General features: G+C 52.7%; 1 protein-coding gene across 1 annotated transcript in view; it reads left to right on the top strand.

The window, feature by feature from the left end:
- The window catches only part of RYR1 (ryanodine receptor 1), a 107,691-nt gene that overhangs the window by 38,451 nt on the left and 55,643 nt on the right, over nucleotides 1-13,597 (top strand). The window contains exons 37-54 of the mRNA XM_021700963.2: nucleotides 242-353; nucleotides 1,821-1,967; nucleotides 3,475-3,748; nucleotides 4,499-4,616; nucleotides 4,703-4,835; nucleotides 5,214-5,308; nucleotides 6,580-6,715; nucleotides 6,974-7,160; nucleotides 7,250-7,358; nucleotides 7,747-7,867; nucleotides 7,972-8,141; nucleotides 10,251-10,471; nucleotides 10,572-10,662; nucleotides 11,565-11,705; nucleotides 12,115-12,278; nucleotides 12,396-12,474; nucleotides 12,745-12,834; nucleotides 13,282-13,422. Of these exons, the coding sequence (XP_021556638.2) occupies nucleotides 242-353; nucleotides 1,821-1,967; nucleotides 3,475-3,748; nucleotides 4,499-4,616; nucleotides 4,703-4,835; nucleotides 5,214-5,308; nucleotides 6,580-6,715; nucleotides 6,974-7,160; nucleotides 7,250-7,358; nucleotides 7,747-7,867; nucleotides 7,972-8,141; nucleotides 10,251-10,471; nucleotides 10,572-10,662; nucleotides 11,565-11,705; nucleotides 12,115-12,278; nucleotides 12,396-12,474; nucleotides 12,745-12,834; nucleotides 13,282-13,422 (2,529 nt within the window). The remainder of the gene's footprint in view (nucleotides 1-241; nucleotides 354-1,820; nucleotides 1,968-3,474; nucleotides 3,749-4,498; nucleotides 4,617-4,702; nucleotides 4,836-5,213; nucleotides 5,309-6,579; nucleotides 6,716-6,973; nucleotides 7,161-7,249; nucleotides 7,359-7,746; nucleotides 7,868-7,971; nucleotides 8,142-10,250; nucleotides 10,472-10,571; nucleotides 10,663-11,564; nucleotides 11,706-12,114; nucleotides 12,279-12,395; nucleotides 12,475-12,744; nucleotides 12,835-13,281; nucleotides 13,423-13,597) is intronic.

The following is a 13,597-nucleotide window of genomic DNA, read 5'->3' as shown; positions in this document are numbered from 1 at the left end:
ATGCTTGACCTCTGACCCTATTGATATAATTATTTCTTACTCTTCTGCTTCTCTCTGAACCAGTCTTACCTCTTAGTCACTTCAGACGGACACTGACTCCATTCAAACCTCTAGTCTCTCAGATAGTGTTTACCAGCTCATGACCTTAAACAGGGACTCACAATTCAATCTTTGATCCTTGACCTCAGAGTTTCTGCTCTTGGGCCTCTGACCCTCATTCTAACTTTTGACCTTCTTCTAGATAAACATGCTATTGCACTTCAAAGATGGTGAGGATGAGGAAGATTGTCCTCTCTCTGAAGACGTCCGACAGGATTTGCTTGAATTTCATCAAGACTTGCTGGTACACTGTGGTAAGAGAGATCACCCATCTCCCAAACTTTCTCTTGAGACCTCTCCTGAAGTTTCCCTAAGATTTCCTGATCTTAAATATGTACAGTATTGGTGCAGTGTAACTTTTGGTTGAATGAATGAATACGTGAATGAATGAATGAATGAATGAACAGACATATTAGTGAACAGACAGAGGATGAGTGGAAGGATAAGTTTGCATGGGTATTTGAGCGGATTATACAGGGATGGATGGCTATAGGCAAGTGAATGATGAGTGTGTAAATTGGTGGATAGAGAGATGAATGAATAAAGAAATGGGGGAAGAGATGTCTGGGTGGATGGGTGGATAAAGAGAAGGATGATGATGGATGGATAGATATATGGATATATGGATATTGAAACTTGGATGGAGAGATGGTTGGATGGCTGGAGGGTTGAATGGGTAACCTCCATTGTTTCTGATAATAAGTCCGTTAATAATCTTACTAAGATTCTTTTATATGTTATGAGTGGTTTTTCTCTAGCTGACTTTCAAGTTTTCCATTTGCCTTTGCTTTGAAACAGTTGGGTACCATGTATCTAGGTATGGTGCTCTCTGATTTTATCTTACTTGGAGTTTGTTTACTTTCTTGGATGTGTAGATTAATATTTTGCATCAAATTTGGGACTTTTGGGCTATTATTCTCCAAGTATTTTCCCTGCCATTTCTCATCTCTCTTTCTGGGACTCTCACTATGCATATATTTATATACTTGATGGTATCCCACAGGCTCTGAGGCTCTGTTAGTTTTTCTTCATTCTTTTTTTTTTTAACATTTTATTTATTTATTTTGACAGAGAGAGAGAGAGACAGTGAGAGAAAGACAGCGAGAGAGGGAACATAAGCAGGGGGAGTGGGAGAGGGAGAAGCAGGCTTCCCACTGAGCAGGGATCCAGAAGCCGGGCTCGATCCCAGGACCCTGGGACCATGACCCAAGCCGAAGGCAGATGCTTAACGACTGAGCCACCTAGGCGCCCCTCTTCAATTCTTTTTTGCTCTTCAGACTGGATAACCTCTATTGTCCTACTGATTCACTGATTCTTTCTCCCACCAGCTCAAATATGCTGTTGTACCCCTCTAGTGATTTTTAAATTTCAGTTATTGTACTTTTCAGCCCCAGAATTTCTATATGGTTATTTTTTATATGATCCACCTCTTTATTAATATTCTCTATTTGGGGAGTCATTGTCATCATACTTCTCTTTAATACTTTCGACATGATTTCCTTTAGTTCTTTGGACCTATTTACAATAGTTAGTTTAAAAGACATTTAAAATTCTTCAGAGGATGAATAAATGAACGAACATATGAACATATGGAGAAATAAACAAAAAAACCAAGAATGCACACCTAAATGAGGAATGAATGAACCAATGAATGAAGAAGTGAATGGGTAGATGAATAAACACGCAGATGAATGACACCTTCTCCCTTTGACCAACTCCAGGAATTCAGCTGGTGGGGGAGGAGGAGGAACCAGAGGAAGAGGCCACCCTGGGCAGCCGCCTGATGAGCCTGTTGGAGAAAGTACGGCTGGTGAAGAAGAAGGAGGAGAAACCTGAGGATGAACCGCCTGCTGAGGAGAGCAAACCCCGTGAGGACTGGGGTGTTTGGGGAGGGGACAGGGGTGGGGCAGGCAGCCCTGAGCTTGGAGAGCCTCTAGGTCCAAGATAGGCCATGAGGAGTAGGGCAAGGGAGGGGTAGGTTAATGAGAGAGGAAGAGTGGGGGGTGGGGTGAGAGAAGAGGCATACTGGAAGTGCGGCCCAAGTGTGGGGGCTGCACGGTATGTGTGATGGACCAGCATCCATATGGCCTGCCAGAGCAGAGACATACATCCCACCTTAAGATGGTGGCAGCTTCTCTACCACCATGGCTTCTGTGTCGTCAGGGCTTATCTTTGGTTTCCTCTTTTTTTTTTTTTTTTTTTGGTGAAATGATTACTATGCTGAGGGATTAGAAAAGCAGTTATGATAAATGTTGGGCCAATGGGCCATTATGCAAAATATATTTTAGCTCCACCCAACAAGGACAGAGTCCTTGATGTTGGTACAGGGTTTATTCTACAACATTCAAGAAGTGGTTATTGGGCCAGCTCTGGGCCAGGCACTGTTGGCAGGGCTGGGAAATATTGTAGGGGGAAAGAGTCAAAATCTCTACCTTCCAAGAGTTTATAATATTATAACAGATACACATATACATATTCCATAATGTCAGGTGGCCATGGGTGCTAAGGAGAAAAATAAAGCTGAGTGATAGAAGAGAGAAGGGGTAAAGATGGAGGGGTCAGAGTGGGGGAGTGAGGTACGCAAAGATCTGGGGAAGATAATTGGTACAAAAGGAATAGCCAGTGCAAAGACCCTGAGGCAGGAACATGCTTGGTGTGTTTAGAGGCCAGTGTGGATGGAGCAGAGTGAGCAAGGGGAGAGGGGCAGGAGATGAAGTCAGAAGGGACAGGGCCAGATTGCGTAGCACTGGAAGGTCATGAATTGACACCATCGTTCGGTGCCAGTGCATGGAGGTTTCTCTTAACCCTGAGACACGTGAGACATCTGTGCTTTCTCCCAGAAATCCTGGGAAGGAGAAGGGTTGGGAGAGAAAGAGAGACAGAGAGAGAAATGGACGCTGGATGTAGGAGAGATGAGTCCCAGGGAGATGTCCAGGGAAAATAAAACAGTTCATTTTGATATCATTTCCAAATGATACCGAAGGCCACAGGTTTTCTTTGTGTCTGTTGTCTCTCTTGATGAAAAATCAGCAGTATTTTTACAGAACAAGTGGAATTATGACTTGTGCCTTCAAAGGTGAATTATATATTTCAAAGGTGCTTATAATGTACTCTGGTATTTTGAAGTGATACAATTTCTTTTTCCTCTTGAAACCTTGAGGGGGCCCTTGCTGTCTGGGTATTAGGGTGAAGAGAACAGGGAAGATCTTAGGGCAATAAAAAAAAAAATTCTTCCAGAATCTGCCCACTCCTGGCAAAAGGAGCGTTGGGGAAGTTAGTAACTGAAAAGCCTTCTGCAAAGAGGGGCCCTTTCTGCATTGTTCGGGCTCAAGGCCCCAAGCTGGCGGTGTTCTGATGCTTATGTCCCCTTCCCAGAGTCATTGCAGGAGTTGGTGTCCCACACAGTGGTGCGTTGGGCTCAAGAGGACTTTGTGCAGAGCCCCGAGCTCGTACGGGCCATGTTCAGCCTCCTGCACCGGCAGTACGACGGGCTTGGGGAGCTGCTGCGTGCCCTGCCCCGGGCATACACCATCTCACCGTTATCCATGGAGGACACCATGAGCTTGCTTGAGTGCCTCGGCCAGATCCGGTCCCTGCTTATCGTGCAGATGGGTCCCCAGGAGGAAAACCTCATGATCCAGAGCATTGGGTGAGGCCCTGCCCCCTCCCTGGATTTCGCACATCCCCCAGGAAGGAGGGGTCCCTCCTAGCTCCAGCTTGTCCCCCTGGCTCATGTCCCCTGGATGCAATAATGTCTCCTTCATCCACTTCATCCACTCCTGCCCCATCCTTGGGGTGATATACTTCTCCCAGGAGCTAGCCCATCTCCCTGGCTAATGTCCCCTCCCCTCCCTTCTTCCATCCATCCCCCGGGGTAACAGCTCTTACTCACCTACAACTCTTGGCACAGGATTTACCCTCTTTGAGCTTCAGTGTTCATCTCTAAACTGGAGAAGAGCCACGGCTACCTCATAGCTCATGCTATTGATAATGGTAATGATAGTATTGAGCACTCACTCAGTGTTGAGTGCCTCATTCATTCACTCAGCAAGCATTCACTGAGCACCTACTCTGTGCCAGGCCCTTTCTAGGCACTTGGGGAATACAACGTGCAACATGGTAAGGATCTCTGCCCTAGGGGAGCCCACCTTGGATCCATGCGTCAGTTCCCTTTTCTGTGAAATAGGGATAATTATAGTTCCTGCCTTCCAGAGTGGACATAAAGATTGAATGAGCCCAAATCTGTAAAGGGTGATGGTGTCAGGCATGAAGGAAGAGCTCAGTAAATGTTGACTGTTATCTCAGTGGTGGTGACAGCTCTCCCAAGGGCCCAGGGGCTCTCCCTGGACTTGGGCCCCACCTGGCGCCTGGCGACCCCATGTACTCTACCTGTTCACAGGAACATCATGAACAACAAGGTCTTCTACCAACACCCGAACCTGATGCGCGCCCTGGGCATGCACGAGACGGTCATGGAGGTCATGGTTAATGTCCTCGGGGGTGGTGGCGAATCCAAGGTAAGGGGCCTGTGTGGGCTGAGGAGCTCAGGGTAGGGGGCCATGGGGGGGCAGGCACTGACTCCCGGCCCACTCTGCCTGCCCAGGAGATCCGCTTCCCCAAGATGGTGACAAGCTGCTGCCGCTTTCTCTGCTACTTCTGTCGCATCAGCCGACAGAACCAACGCTCCATGTTCGACCACCTGAGCTACCTGCTGGAGAACAGTGGCATTGGCCTGGGTGAGAACCCCTGAGCCCAGGCTGGGGGGCTGTCCCCCATGGCCCACTCTTGGTGGTCCATCCAAGCATTCATCTCTGCTGGCCCACTCATTCAGTCATTCAACAAACACTCACTCTCAACCTACCCCTAGGCTATAGCCCTGTGATGAGCAGGGCTGGGGATACCCTGCCAGCCCCAGCCCTGTCCCTTACAGGGCTCACGGTGCAGCGTGGGAGACAGACAGTGACAGCCCACAGTGGTCAGGCCAGAGGAGGCACCTGACCTAGGCTGTAAAAGGGCTGGTCGCGGAGGGCTTCAGAGAGGAGGTGAGACACACAGCAGTGAGACCATCAACTATATACCTCTGAAGACATTCTCCCTGCCCCTTGCCCTCACAGGCATGCAGGGCTCCACGCCTCTGGATGTGGCAGCTGCCTCTGTCATCGACAACAACGAGCTGGCCTTGGCATTGCAAGAGCAGGACCTGGAGAAGGTGTGGAAGGAGGAGGCCTGGTCCCTACGTGGCCCCTTGGGGCACCTGCTAATTTGGGACCCACTCTATAGGATGGCCCAGGATTGAACCAGAAGGGGAATCATTTGCAGGGGAAGAGCAGGACCTAGTCCCTCATTCATGGGCCTGAGTGCAAATCCACGCTTCACCCTCCCACAGCTGCATGACCTTGGCACATTTCTTGGCCCTCTGTGCCCCCCACTTCTGTGGGTGGCGACTTAGGTCATGGGCTCTGGAGTTCAGCAACTCAGGCTAACTCCCCTTGCTCTCTTGCTGTGTGGCCTTGGACAAGTGACTTAAATTCTCTGGGCCTCTGTCTCCTCGTCTGTAGAATGAATATAATAGAATAGCGTTATCCTCAGGATAAAATGAGTTAATCCATGAAAGCATTTATAAAACAGTAAGCACGCAATAAGAGTTATCTGCTGTTGTAGTATTACTCATTCAACAACTATTTCCCGAGTACCTACTACGTGCCAGGACCTGTTCAAGGTGGTAGGGGTGTGACAGTGATAGAGAAAAGCAAAAGTCCTTGTCCTCACGAAGCTGACATTCCAGTTGGGAAGATGGATAATAGACAAGATGAATAAGTGAAATACATCGTGTATGAGCTAGTGATGAGTGTTAAGAATGAAAAAAGTGAGTGGGGGAGAGAAACATCAAGTGTCAGGAGGGTGTCCAAGTTTAGACAAGTGTGATCAGAGAATGCCTCACTGAGAAAGTGACACTCAGGTAAAGCTCTGAAGGACGAGAGGGGCCATATGGACATCAGGGGAAGAGCGTTCCAGGCAGGGGAACAGCAAAGGCCCTGAGACAGAAGTGAACCTCATGAGTTTGAGGAACAGCAAAGAGACCAGAATGCTTGGAGCAAAGGGAGTAAGGCGTTAGTGGTGGGAAGTGAGGGCAGGGAGGTGACAGGGAAGATTGTGCAGAGGGTCTTAGTGGGCCACTGAGAGGGCTCTGGGTCTTACCCTAAGTGAGGTGGTGCCACAGGAGGGTTCCAAGCAGGGAAGGGACACTTCTGTGTGTGTCGGGGGGGGGTTGGGTGGGATAGACCAGGGGAGCAGGGAGCCCGGGAAGGAGGCCGCTGGGATGGTCCAGGTGGGAGATGAGGGTGGAGGAGGAGGATGATTGTTTGCTGAGATCCAGAAATGAATCTGGTTGCAGAGCTCCAGGGATGGGCAGGGACGTGTGAGCCTTGGGGAGGAAACGGTGTGGGTCTGGCCTCTGGCTGAGCCCCTCTCCACCCGCAGGTGGTGTCCTATCTGGCGGGTTGTGGCCTTCAGAGCTGCCCCATGCTCCTGGCCAAAGGGTACCCAGACATCGGCTGGAACCCGTGTGGTGGTGAGCGCTACCTGGACTTTCTGCGCTTTGCTGTCTTCGTCAACGGTGAGTCAGGAGTTGGCGGTGGCAGGGCAGGGGTCTGGGGGCACTGATCAAAGCCTCCCTGGGGTGCAGGCCACACCCGGAGCCCCTGGCCGAGCTTGGGCAGGGCTTTCCCCGGGTGGGCGGGGCCGGCAGGATGCGTGGGCCAGTGGGGGCCTGACGTTAGCCCTCGAGGTGCTGGGTCCTGGGCTGCGGGGGCCGTGGGGAGGGGGTCCCTCGGCAGTGGCTCATGAGGCCTTCTGACCCCGCCGGAGCCACCAGGTGAGAGCGTGGAGGAGAACGCCAACGTGGTGGTGCGGCTGCTCATCCGCAAGCCCGAGTGCTTCGGGCCCGCCCTGCGGGGTGAGGGTGGCTCGGGGCTGCTGGCCGCCATCGAAGAGGCCATTCGCATCTCGGAGGACCCAGCACGCGACGGCCCAGGCGTCCGCAGGGACCGGCGGCGTGAGCAGTGAGTCTCCCGCCTCCTCCTCAGCGGAACGGGCCCACCTCCTGGGTGCCCCTTGCTGCCTCCCCAACACTGCCCACCTTGCCCTGCAGTTTCGGTGAGGAGCCCCCGGAGGAGAACCGGGTGCACCTGGGACACGCCATCATGTCCTTCTACGCTGCCTTGATTGACCTGCTAGGACGCTGTGCACCGGAGATGCACGTGAGACCTAGACGTCCAGGGACAGGGAGTGGCATGCAGGGCCAACCTTGAACCTCTTCAGTCAGGCATTGGACAACATTGACTGAGCTCTCGCTCTGTGGGTGGTCTTAGGGGAGGCAGTCCTGGGGACAGACACACCAGTGACCAAGACAGCCCCAGGCCCGGCTCTCACGGAGCTCCCAGACCAGTGGGGGAGACCAAGCAATGAGGTCTAGAGGTGGTAGGGCCAGAGTAGAGAAGCACGGGCAGAGGAGTCAGGGCTGGGAATTCTAGAGTTTGCCCCACGAGGAGTCCCTCTCTACCTGTCAGTGGGTCAGGAAGGGATGGATGGAGTAAGGAGCACATGGGGCACAGGGCGCTGGATGATGTGCCCACCTCCCTCTTCCAGCTAATCCAAGCCGGCAAGGGAGAGGCCCTGCGGATCCGCGCCATCCTGCGCTCCCTCGTGCCCCTGGATGACCTTGTGGGCATCATCAGCCTCCCACTGCAGATCCCCACCCTGGGCAAAGGTGCGGAGGGGGCAGGCCAGCAAGGGAGGGATGCTGCGGAGGGAGTAGATGGGTCTGAAGGGCATCTCTGACCACCCCCCCCGCCCCGCCCTCCTGGCCCACAGATGGGGCTCTGGTACAGCCGAAGATGTCGGCATCCTTCGTGCCGGACCACAAGGCATCCATGGTGCTCTTCCTGGACCGAGTGTACGGCATTGAGAACCAAGACTTCTTGCTGCATGTGCTGGACGTGGGGTTCCTGCCTGACATGCGGGCAGCCGCTTCACTGGACACGGTGAGCCCCGTGTAGCCACCCTCCCTGCCCCCAGAGAGGACGCAAGATGGAGCACGGCCATAGCGGCCGTGCTTCTGTTTGTCTGGGCTTGTGTACATATCCTAATCCTAGCCCCCCCCCCAATCCCTGGCAAGATAGAAAACAAAAACCAAGATAAACTCTGAGTTCTGGGCGAGGGTGGGTGGAACTCTCCAACATCTCATCTTTCTTATTTAAGAAATAATCATTCTTGATGATGGCGCAGCCCCAAGGAGACAGACCCGCGCACAACAGCAACGATAATAGTTATATAGATACATAATAGTAACACAGTTAGATTATAGGAGGGGACACAGCCCAGCAAGATGAGGACAGACTTGACCGCTGGTGTGGCCAAATGGAGGTCACTGATGAGCTTGCTGAGCACTTTCAGTGAGGCAGTCGGGGAAGAGCCTTACTGGAGGGGGTTTACGAGGGTCTGGCAGGTGATGTATTGGAGACAGCAGGTGTCAACAATTCTTTACACAAGCTGGTGACAGAGGAGGCAGAGGAATGATGATATGCTGGACAGGTGACCTTGGCTGAGAGAAGACTCTTCTTAAGATGGGAGAAATAACTGTTGGCTGGGAAAGGGAACACTGCAACTTGACTCTGTAACTACCAGTGTATCAGAAATACTGAGGGGCAGGGGCGCCTGGCTGGCTCTTTATGTGGAGCGTGAGACTTTTGATCTCGGGGTTGTGAGTTCGAGCCCCGCGCTGGGTGTAGAGATTGTGTAAAAAAAAAAAAAAAATCTTAAAAAAAGAAAAAAACAGAAAGGAAGGAAGGAAAGACGGAAGGAAAGACTGAGGGCAGAGGCACAAGTTAAAGTGCACCACCAGGACATGACCAGTCAAAACCAAGATACAGGAAACGCCACTGGATAAATGATCCAGTTTTTCCAGCAAATAAATAGCATTAAAAAGAATAGGAGGGGGCACCTGGGTGGCTCAGTCGTTAGGCATCTGCCTTCGGCTCAGGTCATGATCCCAGGGTCCTGGGATCGAGCCCCACATCGGGCTCCCTGCTTGGTGGGAGGCCTGCTTCTCCCTCTCCCACTCCCCCTGCTTGGGTTCCCTCTCTCGCTGTGTCTCTGTCAAATAAATAAATAAAATCTTTTTTTTTTTAAAGATTTTTTATTTATTTATTTGAGACAGAATGAGAGAGAGAGAGAGAGCACATGAGAGGGGGGAGGGTCAGAGGGAGAAGCAGGCTCCCTGCTGAGCAGGGAGCCCGATGCGGGACTCGATCCCGGGACTCCAGGATCATGACCTGAGCCGAAGGCAGTCGCTTAACCAACTGAGCCACCCAGGCGCCCCTAAATAAATAAAATCTTAAAAAAAAAATAGGAAAGGAGATAATTACAGATGAAAAGACCTGAGACCCAGAAGCCAGACACATACAATATGGGGGCTTCTGGGTGCCCAGATCCAAACAATCCCAGCTAAATGTAAAGCAATTTTTCAGACAATTGGAGAAAGCTGATCATGAATTTTGCACGCTTGTTAATTCTGCTGGGTGTGAAAATGGCGGCCTGGGATGTGAAACAGAAGCACCTGTCTGAATAGAGATACATATTTAAATATCTCTGGGTAAAGCGGTATATGGCTGGAGCTGTATAAAAATATTACAGGAAAGGGCGCCTGGGTGGCTCAGTTGGTTAAGCAACTGCCTTCAGCTCAGGTCATGATCCTGGAGTCCCGGGATCGAGTCCCGCATCGGGCTCCCTGCTCCGCAGGGAGTCTGCTTCTCCCTCTGACCCTCCCCCCTCTCATGTGCTCTCTCTCATTCTCTCTCTCAAATAAATAAATAAAATCTTTAAAAAAAAAAATATTACAGGAAAAAAAGGTGAGTTTGGAGAGGAAATAAGTACGCAGAACGATATCTGCTGAACAGTCTACTCTGGATAACGAGCGTTCATTCATTGGTTCCTCGACTTCTGTATGTTTGAAATTTTGCATAGTTCAAAGTAATAATAGACATGACGGTGGGCAGTCTTGCGGGGTGGGGGTGGGGGGGGGAGATCCGAAGCCAGGGCCACCCCGGGAGCGGAGCGCCAAGCAGTCCTGACCTCGCCGCTCTGCGCCCCAGGCCACTTTCAGCACCACGGAGATGGCACTGGCGCTGAACCGCTACCTGTGCCTGGCCGTGCTGCCGCTCATCACCAAGTGCGCGCCGCTCTTCGCGGGGACCGAGCACCGCGCCATCATGGTGGACTCCATGCTGCACACGGTGTACCGCCTGTCCCGCGGCCGCTCGCTCACCAAGGCGCAGCGCGACGTCATCGAGGACTGTCTCATGTCGCTCTGCAGGTTGGGGGGGGGGCGGGGGGCGCGCGGGCGGGGTGGCAGGGAGGGAGGGGTGCGGCCGGCCTGGGGGTGAGACCCCGCCGCCCGGTGCGTGTCCCCGCAGGTACATCCGCCCGTCGATGTTGCAGCACCTGCTGCGGCGCCTGGTGTTCGACGTGCCCATCCTGAACGCGTTCGCCAAGATGCCGCTCAAGGTGAGGGCGGGCCCTCTTCAGCATGCGGGGCCCTCGGGCCTTCGGGCTGCGTGTCCCGCACCGCGCAAAATGTGTATGGGCAGCGTCCCCACGGCAACTTCTCTGGCCTTCTCATTGGCATACCAGGATTTCCAGGACGGTCACTCGGCGTCATTGGTGCCTCTACCGCCCCCTCATTGGCGCTTGATTTGCCTAACTGTGAGCCAGGCCTCACCTAAATTCGCACAGATTTGCGTGGAGTACACTGCTTTCCCTAATTAGCATGCTTATTTGCATGCCCAGACCACCAGCCTTACTCTTTTCAAATGAGTGCATTGATTTGAATAAATAGCACCCCAACTATTCTGAATATTTGCACAGTGTCTCCTATAATTTTTTTTTTTAATTTGCCTGCTGGTTTGCATAAGGAGATACCTCCAACTCAGATATCTTGACTGTTATACATAGTACATCTAAATCAGCCCCTGTTTCAAATTTGTGTAGTGGATATGAGGCCCTCTTCCCAATTACCATATATTTGCATGAGGTTCTGCCTATATTTGTTTGCCATGGCCATTCTTGGGAGCACAGATCACTCCGTCCATATGTCCATTTGCTCTTTGCACACAACCCTACCTATGAATTAATATTAGCACACTTGTTTGTGTGAAGTAACACCAGACAAATGCAGCTCTGGTTGAATAGCCATCCTGACTCTAAATTGGATGGCTAAATTTGCATAGTAAATGGTCCCAGACCACTCCCCAAGAAGCATACCATTTTCCCTCATTAGCATCATTTGCATAATCCATATCGCCTTCATAATTTAAAGGCCCTAGCACCCCTGGCCTCCTCGGGCTTTCTTTTGCCTGCCACCTACCACGTGCCTCTCATCTGTGTGTCCCCCTCTTGCTTCCACCCAGCTCCTCACCAACCACTATGAGCGCTGCTGGAAGTACTACTGTCTCCCCACGGGCTGGGCTAACTTCGGGGTCACCTCCGAGGAAGAGCTGCACCTCACTCGTAAACTCTTCTGGGGCATCTTTGACTCGCTGGCCCATAAGGTCTGGGCACGTGGTGGAGGAGGGGCTGAAAGGAGCCTGTTTGGAGGGTTTGGGGCCCAAAGTTGGGGGATCCCGAATGAAATTCCCAAACTTGGGGTTCAGAGAGGGAGCCCCCAATCATGCAGGTTTGGATCCAGAAGAATCTATGAGTTGGGTCTCTGGTTTGGTTGTAATGGGAGAGGGGTTGGGTCTCTAGTTTGGGAGCTTAGAGAGGGGTGATATAGGGGTGGTTTTGAGGGTCCAGGTGGGCTGAGGTTTGGGTTTCAGGGAGAGAGATCATAATTGATGTGTGGTGGCCCAGGGAGGAGGGTTGATTGTTGGAGGGGTGAGTTTGAGGTCCTAGGGCTCCAAGATTTGAAGGCCCAGCCAGGCCTGCAGTGACCACACTTCCCACCCCTGGTGTCCCCAGAAGTATGATGCAGAGCTCTACCGCATGGCTATGCCTTGTCTGTGCGCCATCGCAGGGGCCCTGCCCCCCGATTACGTGGATGCCTCATACTCATCCAAGGCGGAGAAAAAGGCCACGGTGGACGCTGAAGGCAACTTCGATCCTCGGCCTGTGGAGACCCTCAAGTGAGGCCTGGGGGCAGGAGTGGGGTGGGGATTGGGGGCTGTGGGAAGGAGAAGAAGGTTTCAGACATGGAAGGAGGGGCCAGCCCCAACATCTGCCCACCCTATCCCCCCTAATAGTGTGATCATCCCAGAGAAGCTGGACTCCTTCATTAACAAGTTTGCGGAGTACACGCATGAGAAGTGGGCCTTCGACAAGGTTGGCACCAGGGTGCTCCCCTCCCCAGCAACCCCCATTCCTGCTGGCCTTTCTCAAGACCCCAGCTTTCCCCCAGACCCAGGTCTTCCCTGAGGCCCCAGATTTCCCTGAGACCCCTAACTCTTCCTGAGACCCCAAACCTCCCCTGGAGCCCTCAGCCCCTCCAGGGACTCCCCCAGGATTCCCCCAGGCTGCTGTCTACCCCTCATCCTGCCCCCACCCTCAGCTCCGTAGTAGCGCTGCCCCTCCCTGTCCCCTCTGCACCTCCAGATCCAGAACAACTGGTCCTATGGGGAGAACATAGATGAGGAATTGAAGACCCATCCCATGCTGAGGCCCTATAAGACGTTTTCAGAGAAGGTGAGCAAGTCTTGGGGCCCAATGCTAGGGGTCCAAAAGGTAACCTCCAAATTTGGGCGTTCAGGGAGGAGGGAGGCTGCTTCATCAGTTCGGATCTAGCTGGGACTGCACGTTAGGGCCCCTCATCCCTGGACTTTGCCTCGCCTAGACCCCGGACTTCTCGTGTTCCTTCTCTTAGAAAGAGTTAGAGAGACCGGGTTTGATTCCTTGACCATCAACTTAATTTCTCTGAGTCTCATGTGTAAAATGGGATGAGAGTTTGTTTGGGAGGCACTGTTACAAAGCGGGTAAGAGACCTGGGTTCAAATCTAAGCTGGACCACTTCCTCCTAGCCACGTGGTGGAGGCTTTCCCCTTCTTAGGACCCCGGAGGCCAGCCAGTAAGGCTCCTATCGCCACCCCCCTCCAGTCCCATCCCACCAACTGCCCGCCTTTCTGTCCACCCCAGGACAAAGAGATTTACCGCTGGCCCATCAAGGAGTCCTTGAAGGCCATGATTGCCTGGGAATGGACGATAGAGAAGGCCAGGGAGGGTGAGGAGGAAAAGACCGAGAAGAAGAAAACGCGGAAGATATCCCAAAGTGCCCAGGTGGAGGCGGGGAGCGGGGGCGGGGTCATGGGGGTGGTGAGCGGCTAGAATAAGGGGCGGGGCCAGTAGGGGGCAGGGCCAGGCAGGAGGTGGGGTTGAGAGAGGAGAAGGGCGAAGCGAGGGAGGTGAGGTCCGCAGAATCCGGGAGGCCGGGAGCCGGGTGCTGGACAAGACT

Source organism: Neomonachus schauinslandi, chromosome 16 (assembly GCF_002201575.2).
Source record: "Neomonachus schauinslandi chromosome 16, ASM220157v2, whole genome shotgun sequence".
NCBI classification, from domain to species: Eukaryota; Metazoa; Chordata; class Mammalia; order Carnivora; family Phocidae; genus Neomonachus; species Neomonachus schauinslandi.
The sequence above is the reverse complement of the archived record's forward strand: the minus strand, read 5'-3'. Positions and strand labels throughout refer to the sequence as shown.